We start from the raw sequence: 21,137 nt of genomic DNA, 5'->3' as shown, positions 1-21,137 counted from the left end.
AGAACATTTCAGCCTTTTTCTGAGCACCCTGACCTGCCAAGGCCGGTGTCGTCACAGCTTGTGGCGGGATAATGGCAATACGGCTCCAATTTGGCACCGCTTTCACATCCGAGTTGAGGTCAGCGTGGAACTGCAGGCTTCGGGCAGCAGTAAGAGGACCATTTCAGTTCGGACGACAGGCTAGCCAAGGTGGTGAGTGCAATGTGCAAATAATAAATAGCGTGTGCAGAGCATAAGGAGGAGATCAATGGATGTTAATCCCAGGTGTGCTCTGCGCTGGAATTCCTCTCCGATAGCTCGAGGCTGACAGTATGCAGATGATTATGCTATTAAAGGCTGCCAGGTGCAAGTTTAACCCACTTAGAGCATCTAATGTGCCACTTTAGTGGAAACTTCACGGTTCCTGTCGATGAAAACGCGTCAAAATGGCAACAACTTTGCGATTCACGGAATGGTAAAAATACGTAAACTCGCTCTGTTTGCACCGCTGCACGTTCTGTCTAACTGCTGCTACACTCAACAGGAAGTTACAGCGTCATGTAGGAGCAAAACCACGGTGTGGATCCAACATGGCCGTCGTCAAATCTTTCCTGGCCCTCCAAAAAAAAAAACAGAACGGAAATGATTGCTTTGATAATTATCATGACCTTGGATGGCTTTTTGCCTGAGTTAAAGGCAGTTATGAACGCAGCTCATGAAATAAGCCACTTTACTGCTGTTTATGGCGATTTATTAAACTGCACAACTTAAAGGCGCATTTGATGAAAACGCTTATGCTGGCCCGGGCCCAGCTGGCCGTAGCGCCGTGCACCCGAGGAATGTTGTCGCTGCCACGTCCTTAAGGCGCGATTAGCAGATCTCCTGCCTGGGCATAACTGTGGTGAGTGGCGGCTGTACACGGGGATCTGATAATTACGGGGCACGAACAGTGTCGGCACAGCCAATGAGTCAGACAAGTGACTTTTACATCTTTCCGAAACATCCTGAACAGGGTTTAAAGTTCTGAACATGTGGATGAGTGGTTAGGTTACGCTGTGACCGCGTTGGTCCCGAAGTTGAACCCATGAGGAGAAGGCCATGATGCCCGTAGCCACCGACTTCTCAGACTCGGAGCAGCCACTCTAATCATTGACACCAGCGAGTCTGATAATTGCTTCCTGGCAAGCAGTTGTAAGTTGTAAGCAGCAGACGTGGGTGTTAAATAAGTGTACGTTAAATAGATGTCTTAAAGTGCTACGGTTCAATTATAAAGGCCGATTGCTGCGGAGAAGCAACGCAGTACGTTGGCGTCGTTTTTTTGGGGAGGTGCGTTGGTTGTGTAAGCGAAGCATTGTGTAGTAAGGGCCACGCATTGGCAGGTGTGTTGAATCGTAGTATGTAGCAAACTTGGTTTGTTCGTACACACAGTGGATGTGTGTGAAGCTTGGACTGGTTCAGTTCAGAAAGCAATGATAGGGTTAAAACCCAGATTGCACACCAAATGCCAACCAAGGCTGGCCTGGTGTTGCCACAGTTGTGTACTGACACCGCCAAGCAAAATCCAGCTCCAAGCCCAACACCGCTGGCTGTCTGGGACGAAACAACGGTGAATGTGACAACAAAGTTCAACTTCTGCATTTCCTTGATTTATCCGTCGCTATTTCACGGCGTGCCATGCCCTGTTTTGATGTACAAGAACCATCTCGTGAAAGTTCACTTCTTGTAATATCTGTGGATTTATTCCACTTCTCATCTCCCAGCTTGGCATGGAGGTGGCTCGACCTGTTCGTCGTGTGGCTTTTGACTCGAAACGCCTGTAGTTATGCCGGTCTAGTGTACGGTGCTGGGACATCGGCCATGGTGATGGCGAAAGTTCCCGTGAGTGGAGGGAAAACACGCAAATTTTGTGCCGACATGGAGGGAATCCATTTTCCACAATCCTTTGCACATTTGCAGCCTAGTTTGGTGATAATGCGGATTGCAGAAAACCCTGCACACCCGGTGAGTGGTGAAATCGGATAATAATGAGAGCAACAATGACAACAAGCATCATTGTGTGATAGGACAGCAACCTTGCATGGACAGAACACATTGGACATATCTCATACTAAAATTGTGTGTGTGTGTGTGTGTGTGTGTGTGTGTGTGTGTGTGTGTGTGTGTGTGTGTGTGTGTGTGTGTGTGTGTGTGTGTGTGTGTGTGTGTGTGTGTGTGTGTGTGTGTGTGTCAGTCAATTAAGCTGCATACTTTGAGGCCTGTTAGGTCTCCCTTTCATCTCCTGAAACTCATCCACATGTGGAGATAGCAGGCAACAACAGCAACTTGCACGTACACACGTATGTATATGTGTGTGTTTATGTACGTCTGATTATTGTAAGCTCGAAAACAGCTGGGCTAATCTCCACGATGTGTTGCATGCATGCTCGAGGTACCAAGGGTCAGGTAATGGGCACAAAATAATTACCCACTCTCCACCTCCCCCTCCCCCCCCACCTCCCACCTACCCTTGGTGAGAATGGGGAAACAACATCACCTGCACACACAGAATATTGTCATCCGTGTCCAATCGATTTTATGAGTGGGCAGCCAATCTCTGGTGGCTTGTCAAGTTTGTAAATGTCATTACTACTACTACTACTACAACTACATCAACGGCCCTATTACTCCCATCTTCTTGTGGGGTTTTCTCGGGAATTTTTTTTTTTGCCCAAGTCTTTCACGAACCGACCGGCTAAGTCTGACGTTTGACGGAAGTTTATTTTAGCAAGGGTTAGTAATTTGTTCAGGGTGCCAGCAATAAGTCGTCTTCTCCTTGTGAAAGTCACTGTGGGATCTTTGTGAAACTCGTCATCAGCGATGGGACACCCAGCTTAATGCCCACCCAACGGACAGCGGACTTGTGAAGCAACACTGCCTGGGAAGCTCCAATCCAACGGTTTTTAGTCAGGTCGGGAATCGAACCCAGATTTGGCAGCTCAAATTGGTCGGTGCGCTACCCCTGCACCATGCTACCCTACAAGGTTTGCAAAGGTATACAGTCGTTACATATTTCATACAAAAAATGGTGAAATTTACACCCATCCCCGTGAAGCAACATGTTTTGTACGGGAGATGTAAGCCGATGAACAAGTTACAACTAGTTTAATAATACCAGGTGTGGCGTACCTGTGCCAAATGCGTTCACACTCTACCTATTGCCTGGAACCCTTTTGCCTGGAAGGCAAAAATGAAATGAAAGAAACATTTCAGTTCAATTCAGAGCTTTCTGTTAAAAGTTATCTTAGACTGTCCAAGCGATAGTTTGTCCTGTCGTTGAAGTCGTAAGATAAATTTATCATTACAAACACTTCAAACCTATCTGATCGTGTGTGGCTGAGTTAATTAGACGGTATTTCACTGTTTTTTGCTGATTAATTGCAGTGTTACAAAATGGACATTTAAGAGAGGCATTCTTTTTGCGTGCATCATTGCTGGGAGTGTGGCTGTGCCGCTGATGCAGTGCCCCCTGCTGGTTATGGCGGGAGTTTGGAGTTTGGCCACGATGCTGGTGAATACTCACCTACTCTTCGTGAAGGACACCTTGGCATCTTTAATGCCCACCAACTAATGCCAGCAAATGGAACACCCGGCTTAACGTCCATCCGATGGATGGCACACACATTGATGAATCGCACTACCTGTGAAGTGAGGATTTGAACCCAGGCTAGACAGCCTAGAGGCGAGTGTTTGTACCTCGAGGCCATCCTGTCAGCCCCCACCTCCAGGGAGGGTGTAAGTAACAATTATCACACGTGCCACAATTCCACTTTTTGGCATGAAAATTGTTCAATAAGCAAATGAATAATGGAGGTTAAGTTTTCAATGACCCCACGCCAATCGCATCTGAGGACCTTTCAGGGTTGGTGTCATTTGATGCTTCATTTACCACCATAAGATGTACATGGAGTAGTCAGTTGGTATGGAAATCCTTCTCATATCTCACCACAAATTAAGTGTTCATAACCTGGAAACGCAGTGACGATGGTCGTGTACATTTTTTGTATTCACCATTTGCGTGGACTGAGAATTCCCAGTGGGTCGTTGAAGCAAGGAGCCGTTCCCTGTAGAAATTAAGAGGAAGTAAGACTTGTGGTTCCATCGGTAAACTCAGGTTGAAATAAAAGTTTTACGTTTGAATAATTTTTTTTTGTTGTTTTTTTTAATTAATAATTTTTGTGTGAACTTGTGCACAAGCGTGCCGAATTATTTAATTATTTCCACACTCTTTCACTCTACTCATAAATGGCATGACTGATTAATCCAAGACATAGTCATTCACACGCATCGGTGTCAAACCCTGACAAAATGGCCTCCGGATGCCAGTGAGAAAAGATGCATCGGTGCCTTGTCTTTTAATTCCACTTTCAAGTTTCGATCCCAGGAATCCTGTTTCAATCGTGCCTGTTTCACTTGCTATTCCAGCAGACTGACCAGCCAGCAGGCCCTTGAAGACGAAGAGGAGGCTGCGAGAGAGCGTCGTCGTCGTGCCAGGGAGGAAAGGCTTCGTGCCCTGCAGGAGGATGCTGCTGCCCCTTCGCTCGCCTCCCAAGATCCCGAAACGCCGAGCAGCGATGTCGGACGGTAACGTCCTCCCTGATCCTAGATATCTGTATTTTGTAGAACAAAAAACACACAACGCACCATAACCGCCTGGATCTCACACTCTCTATTACCAGTGAATGTATTATGTACACGCTTGTCATATAATAATTGTAAAAACAGATAAATAATAATCCTCATGAGTTGTGAAAACATGAAACAAAAACATGTTGGAAAAAAAAATGCTTCCATAAATGGTCTCGAACAGAGGTTCTTAACCGGGGGGGTATCCATACCCCTTGGGGGTATGGGAGCGAAATGGTGGGGGTATGGGACTCGATCTCTGAATATTTGTATAATTATTTGATTTATTAATTTATAGTTGATTAGATTGTTAGATTATAACTAGCACTGTTATTCAATATTCACTGTTATTCAATGTTTGTATATTTGTTATTTCTCGGTTATTATATATTAATTTTTTTGTAAATATATATGATAAATGCTTTTATGATTGCCTTTCATGTTCTATTCCTAGCTGTCCATATCGAAAATAAATTCAAACTATTAACATCTTTGGAATTCATACCGTCAACTAATAGGACTGGTGATGATGATGATTTTGACAGTCAAGCGAAGGGCGTATGGGACCGTGTTGGTCAATCCATTGGGGGGTCTGGAATCATCAAAAGGTTAAGACCCCCCTGGTCTCGAGCCTTCAGACTGGGCCCAAGCTGCACCGTCGGCAAAGAAACACCATTGATATGCTCAGCTCGTTAATTTGTGATCATTTTGGATTTAACGCCTGTGTGGAGCGCGTACAACACTTTCATTGAACATTCAATACAAATGGAAACGGCTACTCTTTGGAAAGAGAGGAATGTAGATCCACTATTTCCTTCTCTCTTATGATTTTCTTTGGTCGGTGAAAGCTGGCGAAGCAAGGAACGGTGTAAACATTCCCGTCTGGAGTCCTACTGGTGTAACACGACTACCAGGATTGTCTGTCTGATGATAAGACATCTCGAAGCAGGAATTTTGGCACATTCCACAAAACGTTTCTCTCCGCTTCACATCAGCCCCCAATCTTTTATTCCCAAACTTGACATTTTCCTGCCTGGAGACTGAGATAACATGCCTTTTGGCGCCTGGCCTCCACTCCAGTGGCCTTGGTGGGCGCGGACTTCTGCTTTAGCATTCACAATCGGATCCCGTGCGTGGAGACCGTAAGCAAATGAAACAAACAATGTAAACACAAAAGGTTCACGTCAATCGGCGTTCATTTAAACCAACGGCATTCCGTTTGTCCCAATTGTCAACACAATACAAACTTAATTTGGCGTTACAATCCAGGGTGACCTAGCTGGTGCATCGCTCCTGGACTTCTGCACGACACGTGAAACAAGACGCTTAATGCTATCTGTGAGGTCCAGGCTGCTCTACAACAATGGATGCAATTATCGTCAAAATAATTGGCGTAGAACAATTAGGATGGGTGATTTTGGGATGGTCAAGCTGGATGAGGAAAGTAACAGAAGATATTTCAAGGAAGCTACACCACGTCTGTTAGCTCCACAAGGTGAAACGTAGAAACAACGATGACATTTCAGGAGGGGTTCTTAAATTACTATCACAACTGAAACGTAACGACCACATCGCATGACTTCCTTGTTTGTATGTAGCACGAAGCTGCAGGGTAGCGTGGCCGAGTGCACAGCCGTGCCGCTGATGCAGTGAGAGCCCTGTGATTGTTATGGAATGAATTTGTAATTTGTTCGTGGTGCCGAGGATAGCTCGCCAACTCTTCGTGAAGGACATCGTGGGATCTTTAATGTCCACCAATGAATGCTGGGCAGACAGGACACCTGATCAACGTCCATCCAAGAGATGGCACACACACTGATGAATCGCCTTGCCTGTGAAACGTCGGGATGACAGTTTATAGCTGGGTATTCAAACCCAGGCTAGACAGGGTTAGAGTCAGCCCATTGTGTGGGACTAAAACATATACTCACTCCTTGTTGATGGTGTCGTCGCTGCTGAGTTTCATATTTTTAAATTTCATTTCATGTTTTTGTCAAAAGAGCTTTATTGTTGAAAGCAGACAGCCAGCTTAACGTCCTCACTGAAGAAAGATGTACTCCATGTTGCGGTGCTCCAGAACCATGCTGGAATTTCAATCCTGAGCCGTTTTAGTCAGAACCATTTACACAGGGATTCCATCCCAGTCGCAAACGACGGAAGGAGGAGAGGAGATTGGAACCATACTCTGTGCAGAGCGTTGGTGCTGCCGAAGCAGTCCCCTTGGCTATGGGGCACAATCCTGGACGGGTCACCACTCCGACATAGGATACCAACAAGCTGGCACTCATTTTGCCAACCTCAGAAGGATGACAGGCAGAGTCAACCCCACCTGGTATTAATTCAACAGCTGAGCGGGATTTGAACTCAGGATCATAGGATCCAAGGATCCAAAGCCCGCCACCCCAACCATTAAACCAACACCAGGCATAAACGATGGAAGGTTGAGCACAAACTCGATATGCTGAAATGATATGAAAACGCTCGTAAAGCCCCACTGGTATGGGCTCAATTCCCATGGATGCTCCGGGTGGGAATTTCAAGATTAAATACCTCCACCAAAGTCTTCAACAACATCTTCTTTTTCCACAGCAAATCGTCTCGGATTTTGAACACAAGTATAAAAGTTTTGCACAAGAGAAACGTAACATTTTGTTTGGTCTCTTAACTTGCCGAAACTATCTCTGAGTGCAGCCTCAAGTACATGCAACTGAACAGGACAGAACAGCATGTTCCACGCTATCAGGCTTCAAACGCATGCGGATATTGTAACGAACGCTCACACAGATTGCTATTTTTGTCATCAAATGAGATCTGCCAACAGCATTCCTATTACATGATTAATACTGTGTCGGATCGAACCCATACATATGCCTGGTGTTGGCTTAATGGTTCTTGCGGTGGGCTTGGGATCCTCGGATCCTGAGTTCAAATCCTGCTCGGCTCTTGAATTAATACCAGGTGGGGTTGACTCTACCTGTCATCCTTCCAAGGTCGGCAAAATGAGTACCAGCTTGCTGGTATCCTGTGTTGAAGTGGTGACCCGTCCAGGATTGTGCCCAATCGCCCAAGAGGCACGAATGCTCTGCACAGAGTATGGTCCCGATGGATGGACCGAACTCGTACACCGATTGGCTGTTTTTCTGCAAATTTTACACCGATTGGTGTGATCCAGCTTTTTGATGCATATGTGGCACAAAGTATTGCACATGACAACTTCCCCCTGTTAGCAAGTGTGCTGTTGCATCCCATGTTGCATTCCAGTAGGATGTGAGGTTATAAAACCCTGAGTATTACGAGTTTCTCTCCATATATCAGGCTGACACACATGGCTTGATGCTTTCCGACCACAGAGATGCCAATGGACTCTCCCTGTCTACTCGTATGTTACACCTCATGATCATACCTCCAACCGCCCCTTCGATCCTTGATAGGTCTGGCAAGCTCACGGACCAGTGCATTTGACCTCTCCAAGACCAATTTTTCTTGTAAAATCTACCCATTAGTGCCCCTTTTACTCTCTTATCATCCATTCGATCCAACTCATCCTTCTAGACCTCCATGATGGCAGCTCACTGACAATTTATAACCATCCTCACTTTCTCAAATAAGTTTGTTATTTACTTGCTATTGGTCTTGACCGTGTTGTTCTTCCCATGATATAATCTTTATGATCAACATATGTTCTCTAATCTTCTCTGCACAGTTACTGCGAAGTTTCATTAACCTCATCGTTGTAATTTTATCTTCTGTTTGTTGTTTTTTTTTTAATCTTTTCACTCTCTTGTTTCTGTTTGCTGCAGATACGGCCTGAGGAAGCCAGGGCAGGATGTGGAGGAAGATGACGACTTTGCCGAGAGGTCGAGACGCCGGGAGGAACGTAGGATGCAGCGACAACAGGAGGCCGAGGCACAATATAGCCGAGAGCAGCACAACAGGCCATCACATGGAGGCCAAGAGCAAGAGGTGCAGAAACGAGAAGAGAGAGAGAGGGAGGAGGAAAGAGAGAGGGAGGAGGAGAGAGAGAGGGATATGAGGAAACAGGAAAGGGAAGAGCAGAGGGATAGAGAGAGAAAAGAACAAGAGAGGGAAAGAGAGGAGCAGGCGAGTAAGGAAAGAGAAGAGTTGGAGAGGCAAAGAGGGAGACATGAAGAAGAGGAAGAAGAAGAAGAAGAGGAGGAGGAGGAGGAGGAGGAGGAGGAAGAAGATGAAGGAGAGAAGCACATTGGAAAAGAGATGCATCGTTATTCTTCCGAGCGCAAATTTGAGTCCGATCGTTACAACAATACCGAACCGGATGTGTGCAGGAAGACAAACGTTGATGGAAGACACCAAATGTATGAGCACAAGGTTGGTGAATTTGGGCTCGTGTACAAAAATGGGATTTTTCTTAATTGCAATTCCAATATATCCTTCCCAACAAAGGAGACACAAAAGCATGACAAACGAACAATGGTATCCACGGTCAAAATGCTGAAACGATGTGGTTAACTCCCAACCCCGCTCCGTCTTCCCAGTACCGTATTGACCCGCATCTGCTGGAGCAGATTGTCGTTTGCGTTGTTATTAGCTTCTTATCAATGTCGCTCATGTTTGTTTTTAATCTCCTCATGTGTGGTGCAGGCTGGAAGTAGCGAGGAGGATGGCGGCGAAGAAGAAGCTGTGCGTGGTCAATACCGAGGTGGAGGTTGGAAAGATGGAAACCAGAAAGCAGACGTATCCTCCAGGTGAGCATCGAGCAGCAAATACTGGTGAAAACCTCCTGAATATTGGTGAGGTCGTGAGGAGTGAAAGGGTCAGATGAATGAACAAGCTTACACTAGGATCACTAAACAACTATTCGCCAAAGTGAGGGCACCTCAGTCACATTTCCAATCCTTGTAGAAGAAGTCATTATAATGTTAATCACATTGAAAATGTCTTACAGTACAAAGAAAATATGCCCTTGAGTTCTCTCGTAATCGGCTTTTACATGACCCTTGACAGCGATGGTATATGAATAACGACCGAGCAATATTTTTGGCCAAGAAAATTCACACATGAATATAAGTATATCGAGTTGAAGGTTGACGTTAATTGCGTTGAGTACCGGAAATGGAGCTGATAATCCTCACTGTAATTCACGGGCCGTTGTTTGTGTGTTTGTTTGTCGCGTAACTCCTCCGACAGTTCTGGGACAATTACACCCGGACTTGCTACAGAGGTTCAGTATGACCCCAATTATTGTATAGGGGTGTTATTATCTTTGCAGGTGTTACTTGGTTGTGTGGAGAGGGGGTGAGGCAAGTTATCTATGTAAATGTGTGTATCGTGTAGCGCCTCCTCCAGGTGGGGGAGGGTATTACAAGTCTCCACCATTAATAATACAGTATTCCTGTCCCCACGTTTTCCAATGCAGTGAATGTTTTGAATTATAACCAGTAGGTATGTTTTTGCTTCATGCATGTAAGCCGGGTTATTCTTTTTTTTTTCATTTTCTGGAGCGATTGAAGCAGCTGTCAGTTGCCTATACACCACCCAAATAAAGGTATGCGTCAGAATAATGTGTTGCATACTTGGAACAAGATCGTCCTTTGGGTGGGGATACTCTGCTAGTTTTAATAACGTGGTAAAACAAGGAGCTTTCAGTTTCGATAATGCAGCGCTTGTGGTACCAGAACAGCATTTTTGGTTGAGAAACTGTCTGTCTGTCGGTTTGTTTGTTTGTTCGTGAGCAGGATTTCTCAAAATGTTATGGACGGATTAGGACAACATTTCGTGGGGACAGGTTATGTGTGTGACGTGGAAGAATTTTTTAGGTTTTGGTGAAGATCTGGATCCGGATCTGGATAGAAGAATTTTATAATTTTTTTTTGTAATGATGCTTCACCATTGAGAGATGGGGCCAAAAACGATTTATCGCACGATATCTCGAAAAAGTGTGGATGTGTAATGGCAATACTAGGTGGATGAGTTGGTTTGGTGACATAAACAATCCAATTACATTTTGTTTCAGGTCCGGAACCAGATCCGTTCTATCAGTGAGATACAAAATGTAAACTGTTCAGCTTGGTGAAGGTATGCACTCGACCGAGTGCCATTCTTGTTAATTTCTGGACTCATTCTTTGTAAAGGTACACTTAATTCTCTCTCAAGCTAATTTTGAAAATAAAAGTGGCTGCCCATGGTCATTAAAGCATGAGTCACATTTGCTCTACGGCTAGGATACGGCGGCCGTATCCCCCCCCCCCCCCCGAATTTACAGAAACGTGCGGCGGCCGCAGAGTTTCTGAGGTGGCCTCAGGGTGGCCCTACGCCGAATGGCTATCTTTTACAGGCCGTAGGCGTTTCCGTGGAATTAAAGTGCGGAGTTATAACTTTTTTCATTTCTAGGTTGGCCGTAGCAATTCGACAAGCCGTAGCCATGACGTGGATGTGTTCCACGTCGACCGTACGTTGGGCGTACGGTGGGCTTGCGTTATTCGTGCGGCTGCCGTAGGCTCTTATCAATGAAAAATGAATTTTGCCAACCCCCAAAAAATTATGGCGGCCGCACTATTTCCACGTTCGCCTTAGGGCCCCCCTGCGGGCACCTTGAGGCCACCTTGTGTCTGCCTTGAAGATTTTATGGCTGCCGCAGGGACGCCCTAAGGTCACCGTGTGACATCAAATCAAAGACCGTACGGCACCCCCACGTTTTTGGTCTCCACAATTTCTAAATACCCCGTGCGGCTCCCCGAAAAATAAAAACATATGTGACTGCAACATTGTGTGACCGTGGAAATACTGCGGCCGCCCTATAATTGCTAATGGCCGTAGATTTTTTTAGACCCTACAGCCACCGAGCCAAATGTGACTGAAGCATAAAGGAGCGTGTCTAACATAGATAGGGAGAGGCTTATTGAAACTTTTGAAAACGCCGACTATCTCGAACTAGCTGATGCTTTAGGCATCAGGCAATCCACTGCAAGGTCAATTGTGGCTACGTATTTGCACAGTGGTCATCATGAAAAGTTACTGACAGGAGGAGCACATAACACCAAAGTTGATCACAAGATGCGATATGACCTACAACGAAACCTGCATATCAACCTTCTGCTGACTCTTAAAATATGAAAGATGCCCGACAAGATGCCCTTACAGACAAACCAACCGTGTCTCCTCGGACCATTGCTGGAACCCTTGATGGTATGCTGATGAAAATTAAACTGGCAGAGGATGTGCCTGATGTTTGAAACTCCTTGTGTACTGGACATGCACGCCGAGTATGTTCAGTGATTCTTAGAGGATGGACTTGTTGCCCACTGCGTCTTTAATGATAAAACAGGCTATAAAATTTGGATGAGGCATTCCTTTGGGAGAGCTCCTCGCGGTGTCCGGCGAGATGCATTCTACATGGGCAACGTAGACGGACCTCCAATGTCATATTTGCTGTTTCTGGGAAGATTGGGCTCGTACATCACCGCATAGCTTTTGAGACCGTTACAAGAGAGAAATTTTCGGAGTTTCTTGCAGACATAGTCCATGAGTGTGAGAATACGTTATTTGCAGCCAGTCTTTCTAATCTCCGACAATACAAGACCTCACTTGTGTGGCCAACTTCCACCAGCTATCAATCAGCAGATCCAAATGGAGTTGCTACCACCATACTCGTCCTTCCTTAACACAACAGAAAAGGCTGATTCTGCATTCAAAGCTGGCGTGAAGAGAGAAATGGACCTCCCACAATGGCAGCTCAAGCAGCACGTAATGCAGGCATGAATCTTCAACAGTGGAGGAGTGATCTCCTGCAAGAGGTGGCTGGGGGAAATGTGGGGCAAATAACTCATGAAAAGTGTATCAGATGGTACAATCACAACCAGACCTACATGGCAAGATTCCTAGCATGCCTGGAGATTGAAGGCTGAAGAAAGCAATTCAAAAAGAACAGAAAAAGTAGAAGAGAACCTGTGGAAAGAAATGCACAGGGAAATGTATGTTTTTCGTTTTATAAAGATGACCCCTTTTGGACAAGAAGACTTTGCTTTCATATTTGCATTTTTTTCATTTCATAACAAGAATAACCACACTGTGGTCACAACCTGTAACATAAATATATATATATATATATATATATATATATATATATATATATATACACATATTGCCTCCTCTATCCACTCGTCTCCCTCATCCTTGCTCATATCCTACATGTCTATGTGGTGAAAGCTGGGTCTGAGAATTAAATAAAACATTACCCCCAGATCAGCTTACATTCTCTAATTTGTCTCAATAACCTTGTGCCGTGTCTGTTCCGGGTTCCAACGTGAATGAATAAGATTAGATAGATATATGATTCATAGTGATTCTGAACAGGGGATCTACCTTTATATCGGGTGCGTGCGTGCGTGTATTCCTCTCTTCCACCCTCGCGCCCTCCTACTTTCTCTGTGATAATAAACCATTTGATCATAAAAACCTGTATGTGGTCATTCAATGTACAGGACCTCACCATTAAGCACGAGTGAATTGGCTTCAAATATCCGGTAACGGGCCGATTGGGAAATATGCATTTGAAGCGCTCTTAAAAGAGTTGATTCGTCGCAGTTATATCAGAACGAGCTGATTTGTCACGCGGTCATGGATTGTTTAACCCTAATATGAGGCTGTTCAAAAATTATGTAACACTGCTTTTTTTAGGGAGGTGCATATGGGCTTGATTAAACCTCACTATGATTCAACATATGATTACATTTTTTATGGTCCCTCATCCTAATTAACTCCATCATTTAAACCTCATCGTGACCCAAACAAAGCCGATGGAAATTTGAGGCAACAAAGCCGGATAGTGTATAATCAGCAGAGGCCCGCAGGCCTAATGTGTTCGGCCCACCAGAAAACCAAGATGGCAGCTATATCATTTTTGTCTGGATGCTGTGGTGGGTGGAGTCAAGTGACAGATGTGGGTGTGGTCCGGCAGCTGTCGAACCAATTGGTGCACATTTCAAAAATCGACCCCCAACAAGAACCCCAACAACAGTAACAACAACAAATCTGGAGACGGCGATTGTTCACGAGCAATGTACACGGTTCGCCTTTTTTATTTTTTGACCTTCGAGGGGACGCCACGGGCAAACTGGCGGGAATCGGGAAAAGCGTAAATGATGAAAGTTGTAGTACTCGAAGAGCACTACTTGCATACCAACTTTCATTCGAAACAGTTGAAAACCCGAGGAGCTCGATGCCCAATTTATTGATTTTTTTTTTTGACATTTTCTAAGTTTGTGACCTTGTGACCTTGACCTTGGGACGAAAATGAAAAATCGAGCTCCGTGGGGCTATGCAGTTGCCATTGGGCTAACCAAATACTGAAACCCCTGCCAGATTCGACAAACCACCTTGGAGAAGATGTAACTTGAAATCGGCTACCCCCTAAAAACACGTTTTTTGGGCGTGGCTCCGCCCATAATGGGCGCACCACGCCCATTCTCAGGAAAACACAACTACATCATGATATAAACCTCCCACCCAAATTTTATTAGGATCGGATAAAAACCCACTGAGCTATGCTCGGGACAGACAGACAGACAGACACCCATAACGAATATAGTGGTCATTTACTGACTTCTGAACCAACAACAGCAACGCAAAGCTCTTGCAGGCCAGTGACATGTCGTAGTAAAATAGGATTGGGGGGGGTGGGGGTGGTGCTTATGCAGATTTGTTGTGTTGTTCAAAGAAAATAATTTTTGCCCTTGCATTGACTGGAGCCTGTATAATTTTAGACATGTTAAAATTAATAATGATATAAACATACAAAATAAATATTCAATGAAGAAAAACATAAAGTAAGTGAATTAAAATGAAAAAAGAAATAACTTCCCAAAATTAGCCATCATATTCTTATTTGAATACTCAAACGATGAAAGTGATTGGCCACAAACGAAAAAGAAAATCACAAGCGGACGCATAATCATATGTGCGTCATGCGATGTTCATTTGATTGCACCCATCGGAAAAAAATGTGTGAAACTTCAATATCTGGATAAAAAGGAATGTAATCATGAATGCAGAAAAACGAAATAGGATGAACCAAAAGCGTTTGAGAATGTCAGGTACGTCATCATGAATGCATGAAAATGAAATTTAATGCACAAATACTGAACAAGAAACCTTAGGATGAGCAGGTGAGTAAAACTGTGTGAATTTGAATGCATGGTAATTAATTTTTTTTTTTGAAATTGGCCGTGAAAACTTGTATTGTTCACTAATGATTTTAACATGCGAGGAGACCGAAGGCAAAAGACAAGATGTACAAGGATATTGCACTGGGAAGAGGCCATTTGGCCCATTAAGCCTGTGCATATCCTTACCCCATTAACTGAGTCCATTAATTTGTTTATCTTCTACTCGCAGAAAAACCCGTGTTAAAAAATACCACGAAAGAAAAAAAAGGAAGCTTTTCTTCTTGCACTCGTTGAAAGAGATCAAAAATGGGAGATTATATATTTCATAACAGCAAAGAAAAAAATATATTTCTGGAGCGATTGAAGTTGTGGTCTGTTACCTATACACCACCTGGGTTCAATTTTTGGTTTGATTGAAGAAAAAAAAAATGTCATGCAGGTTTGGCTTCGTTTGAAGCAACTTTTACTTAATTTTTTCCTTTGAGAAGTGTTTTTGTGTTTCAGGGTAGGACAGAGAGCATCAGCCTCATATATATATATATATATATATATATATATATATATATATATATATATATATATATATATATATATATATATATATATATATATATATATATATATATATATTGTTGTGGTTGACGAAATTCGCAAACCACCATTCAGGTCCCGTAGGTGAGATATCTCTGTAAGTATATGTGTAGTTAGGCCCAAACCCGTTGTTTAGAGGGAATAAATGTCATTCATTCGGGCTGCGACCCTTTTGGATAGCCGTTTTTCTTTTACTATCTTTATTTTGGACCAGCCGCCATTACTACCACCACAACCACCACCAACCACCACCAACCACGTCTCAACAGCATCACACAACAACCACCAACCGCAATGCCGCTTCACAACAACAACAACGCCAACAGCCACGACCTTTACCGTCACATCTCGCTCTTGCAACCATCGCATCACCGCCATTCCCGCGCTGCTTGTGGGCACCGATCCTGGACTCGTACAGGGCGCGCACCGAGCAGCGGGTGCAAAAACACCAGCCTTTCCGAGAAATCGGATTAAGAATCATTCACGCCCACTTTTCCTCTGTCCAATGGGGAGCCAGCCAGAGGTGAAGGGTCGAAGGTGAAGGAGCGAAGCCCCGGGGGGCTATAAAGGGCCGCGTTCGCTCGCCGAAAAGGCAGTTGAGTTGGAAAGAGTTGAGAGTTTCTGAGAAGAGGAAAGCAGTTGGAAGGAGTCGAGCAGTTGTTGAGGGAGTTTCTGAATCGAGGAAGGAGAGTTGAGAAGAAAGAGTTAAGCAGTTGGACGGAGTTGAGAAGAGTGGAGAGTGGGAGAGTTGGAGAGTTGTGGCGGCGGCGAAGGCAGTCGAGAGGGCGCTCGTGTCAGAGTCGGGGAGCTGCGGAGGGGAGGCCGGTAACGCGACCGAGGTCGCGGTGGAGTCGCTCGTCGCGGGACCCAAGCCAGCGAGATATCCTCATTCCCCCGAGCATCAACAACCCCCTCCTGTTTCCCCCCGCGCTGAGATAGTGTGAGAAGGGGGCCCCGTTCCCATCCCATTCCAGGCAGTGCCAGCGAGGCCTGCGGAGTCGGGGCGCCACCGCCATTTTGCGGCTCATCACCAGACGGGTAGGCTCGACGCGGTCTCGGCCCCAGGCCCGTCTGCCCCCTTGTCGATGAGGGTGGCCCCTTCCTTTTTCTTTTGCTTTGAGTATATGTGTTGTCGGCGCCGTCTGTGAAGTAAAACTGTATAAGTGTTGCCGTGTGCTCGGTAGTCGGTAGTAGATCTGCATTGTTACATTTGCTTTTTGTGCAGAATTGTTGTGCTTCTTCTACTTTTACATTTGCTTTTGGTGTATAATTGTATATGTGTGCTTTCCGTTTGCCGCGGAATAAATGTGCTTTATGTTGAACTATTTCTCCCGTTTCGCTTCGTCTTTTCTTTTATTGAATCTCCATCTTATTTCACGTAAAGGGTTGGTCGTGGGCTAAATACGCCCGATAATTAATCGAACCGTCGAGGTTGACGATAACACCGCTCGGTTATCCCGATAGTACGGAACGGGTCGCTTAAAGTGGCCCGTGTCCGAAGTCGACCTGCGGCGAGGTGCGATCGCCCGGTCTACCCTCCGTGTGGGTACTTAGGTAGGTCGAGTTTGGCGAACAACCCTATCCCACGCGGGTGGGCCGATTGGCACGATCGTGGTGAGGCCGAAAGGCCCACCCGTGACTAGTTCCCGGCGTTAGTCCGAGAGGGTCACGACGGGATTGTCCGTCCGGTGGGCGACGTGCCGCGATTCGAGTTACATGGCCGCTCGCACGCCGGCGGGCGCGAATCCGCAACAATATATATATATATATATATATATATATATATATATATATATATATATATATATATATATATATATATATATATATATATATATATATATATATATACATATGTACTTTACTGGTCAAAAGTTTTAGAACACCCCCATTTTTCAGTTTTTTTACTGGAATTTAAGCAATTCAAGTCCAGTGAATAACCTGAAATGGTACAAAGCTAAGTGGTAACCTGCCAGAGGTTAAAGAAAAAACTTTAGGTTTCCAAACACTGGAAAATAATGTAAATTTCAGAGTTGTTAAAAAAGGCCCTTTTCAGGGAACAAGTAATGGGTTAGCAACTGCAGCTGTTCTGCAGCAATGGAAGTAAATTAAGCCTTGAAAGTTGATGCAAACAATTCCTGCAGTTGTCCCAACTTTTGTTGATTATTTACAAACCCTCTGTCTGTATAAAAGCAGTGTTGGAACAAATTGTGTTGCTACACCCTCTGAAGCATTGTTTGGACAATATTGCACTGCAGGAAGTAGTATATTGTTATAATAGCAAGAAAAAGGCAATTAACAAAGGAAGATAGACAGACCATTATAACCCTTAAAAGTATAGGTCTTTCCTTTAGAGAAATTGCAAAGAAGCCAAGGTGTCAGTAAGTCCAGTTTCCTACACCATCAAAAGGAACTTGGAAACTGGAAGAAACTCTGACAGGAAGAAGTCTGACAGACCCAAAGCCACAACACAATCAGAACACAAGTTTCTGAGAGTCAACAGCTTGCATGATAAGTGGCTCACAGGACAGCAGCTTCAAGCACAGCTTAACACTGGTCGAAGTAAGGAAGTCTCAGTTTCAACTGTGAAGAGAAGACTTCGAACTGCAAGTTTGACAGGTCGAGTGGCAGTAAGAAAGCCATTACTGAGATGGCAAAATAAGAAAACGAGGCTTGCCTGGGACATGAAGCACCGCCAGTGGACTACTGAAAACTGGAAGAAGATCTTATAGACCGATGAATCAAAATTTGAAATCTTCGGTTCATCACGCAGGGTTTTTGTACACCATCGAGTAGGCGAAAGGATGGTTCCTCAGTGTGACACCAACTGTCAAACATAGAGGAGGAAGCGTGATGATCTGGGGCTTTTTCGCTGAATCCAGAGTGGGCGACTTGCACGGAGTGACTGGCACCCTGAACCAAAAGGGCGACCACAGCATTTTGCAGCGCCATGCAATACCCTCTGGTCTACGTCGAGGTTGGTCAGGGGTTCATCCCACAGCAAGATAACAACCCAAAACATACCTCCAGGCTATGTCAGAACTACCTGAGAAGAAAAGAACAAGACGGGAGGCTTCAAATCATGGAATAGCCAGCACAGTCTCCAGACTTGAACCCCATCGAGCTGGTTTGGGATGAATTGGACAGAAGTGTAAAAGCAAAGCAACCGACAAGTACAACACATTTGTGGGAACTTCTGCAACAGTGTTGGGAAGAACTTTCCAAACAATATTTGATTTCCATTGTAGAAAGAATGCCACGAGTATGTTCAGCTGTTGTATCTGCAAAAGGTGGCGACTTTGATGAGTCAAAAATTTAGATTAAATTTTGTTCAACAAAACGATTCCATGATTTCTTTTTTATCTACAATTGTTTGTTTGTTCTACGCTTTAATTTCAGAGAACATTGAAACATTAAACTGCTTAAATTTCAGTAAAAACTGGAAAAATGGGGGTGTTCTAAAGCTTTTACCGGTGGAGTATATATATATATATATATATATATATATATATATATATATATATATATATATATATATATATATACAAGTTACATATATATATATATGAGTAATTAGCCCCATTCTTACTTTTAATTTCATATCACTGACCACCTATATGGATTCAATATCTACAGGCAGCGGTTTCAACTGTAGTACCGACACACACACACACACAGTGGAGTATTTTCCATTTGTGGAATTTCTGAGAAATGACCAAATGCTCATGGATACATCACCCCATGTTGGAACTGCATCAGCACAGTAGTTTTGAACTCTGCTCCTTACTAAAATATCCCGGCCTCCTGTGTCCTTCCAAACTGCTGCCGCTTCCACAAGAGTGCGAACGACGACCACCTCAATGCGCACTTCAGTCTTCACCTGATGTCATGATACATCCTGCACATAACGCATCCTGCGGTTGATGATTGGCCCACTCATGGCCAATTTTATTGGTTGTTTGAGACCGATCTCATTTGAAGTGAAAGATGCCCTTTTATTACGCTCATCCATGCAGAAATGTCCACAAGGAAGATTCAAAAGTCAGCGAAGAAAGCAATAAAGGGCAGTTGCAAGTACAACCCATCATTGTCCGAACAGTATCCGGGCATTTCTGAAAACAACAGAGACCCGAGCTTGTGCTTAGTAGGCTGTGCTCGAAAGACATTTCATTCGGCTGTGGAAGGAAGAGTGACTTCATTCTTTTATTTGTGTGTGTGCCATGTGGTTGCTGGTGATGCTGCTGTGCTGTTGTTGAAACTTGCAGTGCCCCTGTAGGTTAGAACAGGAATTTGTAATTGTTTGAGGGTGCTGGCAATAACTCATCTACTCTTTGCGAACAAAACCGTGAGACCTTTACATCCACCAATGCCCCAGTGCTGACAGACATGTCATCCAGTTCAACATCTTCCGAAAGACAGCACACACATTAATTCCTCGCCCTTCTTTCGAAACACCAGGGTGACAGTTTATGGCTGGGTCAAGATTCAAACCCAGGCAAAACAGATCAAAGGCGGGTATGCATATCTCTAACCTATCCTGGCAACTACAAAGACTGCATACAGTAAAACTTTATTTAAATGTTCTTTCATTCATTTTATGAACAATTCGACGTAGGAGTTTTGTAAAGAAGGCATGATGCTACCTGGTTTCATCCACTTGCAGGTGGACTCTTATCTTTCAATAATGAATAAGTTTCGTCAGATTGCTTTTCATCGCATCCCTCCTTTTCTTTGCAGACTCGAGGAAACTTACAGCATGCATTACAATGAAGAGGAAGAGACCAATGATGATCACAACATAAGCTCATCGTGGAGGCAGGGCGGGCAACGAGTGTGGAATCATGATGACGACGAAGAGTCTGGAGTTCGCGGAGGAAATGCAGCTAGCGAGGTAAGCACAAGATGCTGAGGAGCTCTCTGCACAGTGTCATCAAGCATTAAGTATGACTACGACTCAAAATGGCATGATTGTCACATGTACGATCATGACTTGGATTGAGGGCGGTGGGCATGTGAGAGTGGAGAGATTCAATCATTCGTTCATTTGCAGCACATGGCTCTAGATTCGCACCATTGCTGAGAGCGTAACGCTCCCATTGATGCAGTACTCCCTGTCGGTTAAAGCAGGAATTTTTCGTTTGTTCAGGGTGCCGGTAATAACTCCCCTACTCTATGCGAAAGTGATAGTGCGATCTTTAACATCCACCAACTAACAGCACTGGCAGATGGGTTCTCCAGCTTAATGTCCATCCTTCCGAGGGACGGCACACGCATTGATTCCTCACCTGCATGGTGACACACCTGGTTCACAGTTTATTGCTGGTCCGAGATCTGAACCCAGGCTGGACAGCTCAGAGACGAGTGCTCATACCTCGACAGCCCTGGTGGATAGGTGAATAAAACTAACCAACTACTAGGCTTGTGTAAACTATAAACTGTTATCAGTGTAAACATTGGATTTGAAAAGTATTTACATATTTTATGCCGCTTCAGTGTTGACTTGCCATTTATCACCACATTTGAGCAATCCTTCCCATACCATCTTCCCATAAGTTCACATGCACCGAGTGCTTGTTATGAGAGCGGGAGTTACAGGTGCAGATTCTACACCTACCACTCAGATTAAACGAATGGATTTTGTTTGATGCAGCTCATGTGTTGTGTGCATGTAACATGTCACACCTCGAAGAATAACTGGCCATGGTCTGTCAGGGTTGTCTCATCAAAAATGGTTTTTGGGGGGGGGGTCATCATTTGTAGCCA

The 21,137-nt window shown here is 44.5% G+C and overlaps 1 protein-coding gene across 6 annotated transcripts in view; it reads left to right on the top strand.

Moving 5' to 3' along the window:
- Positions 1-21,137, top strand: part of LOC147025906 (uncharacterized) — a 129,096-nt gene that overhangs the window by 59,292 nt on the left and 48,667 nt on the right. For 4 of the 6 annotated variants that reach the window (XM_085880807.1, XM_085880805.1, XM_085880804.1 and 1 more), the window contains 4 exons: positions 4,441-4,599; positions 8,442-8,988; positions 9,262-9,365; positions 20,112-20,265. In XM_085880807.1, the coding sequence (XP_085736933.1) occupies positions 4,441-4,599; positions 8,442-8,988; positions 9,262-9,365; positions 20,112-20,265 (964 nt within the window). The remainder of the gene's footprint in view (positions 1-4,440; positions 4,600-8,441; positions 8,989-9,261; positions 9,366-20,111; positions 20,266-21,137) is intronic. The other 2 variants (XM_085880806.1, XM_085880803.1) reach the window with 1 other exon arrangement.

Source organism: Eptatretus burgeri, chromosome 5, assembly GCF_056783735.1.
Source record: "Eptatretus burgeri isolate ZD-2024b chromosome 5, Ebu_testis_v1, whole genome shotgun sequence".
In the NCBI taxonomy this organism is placed as follows: domain Eukaryota; kingdom Metazoa; phylum Chordata; class Myxini; order Myxiniformes; family Myxinidae; genus Eptatretus; species Eptatretus burgeri.
The sequence above is the reverse complement of the archived record's forward strand: the minus strand, read 5'-3'. Positions and strand labels throughout refer to the sequence as shown.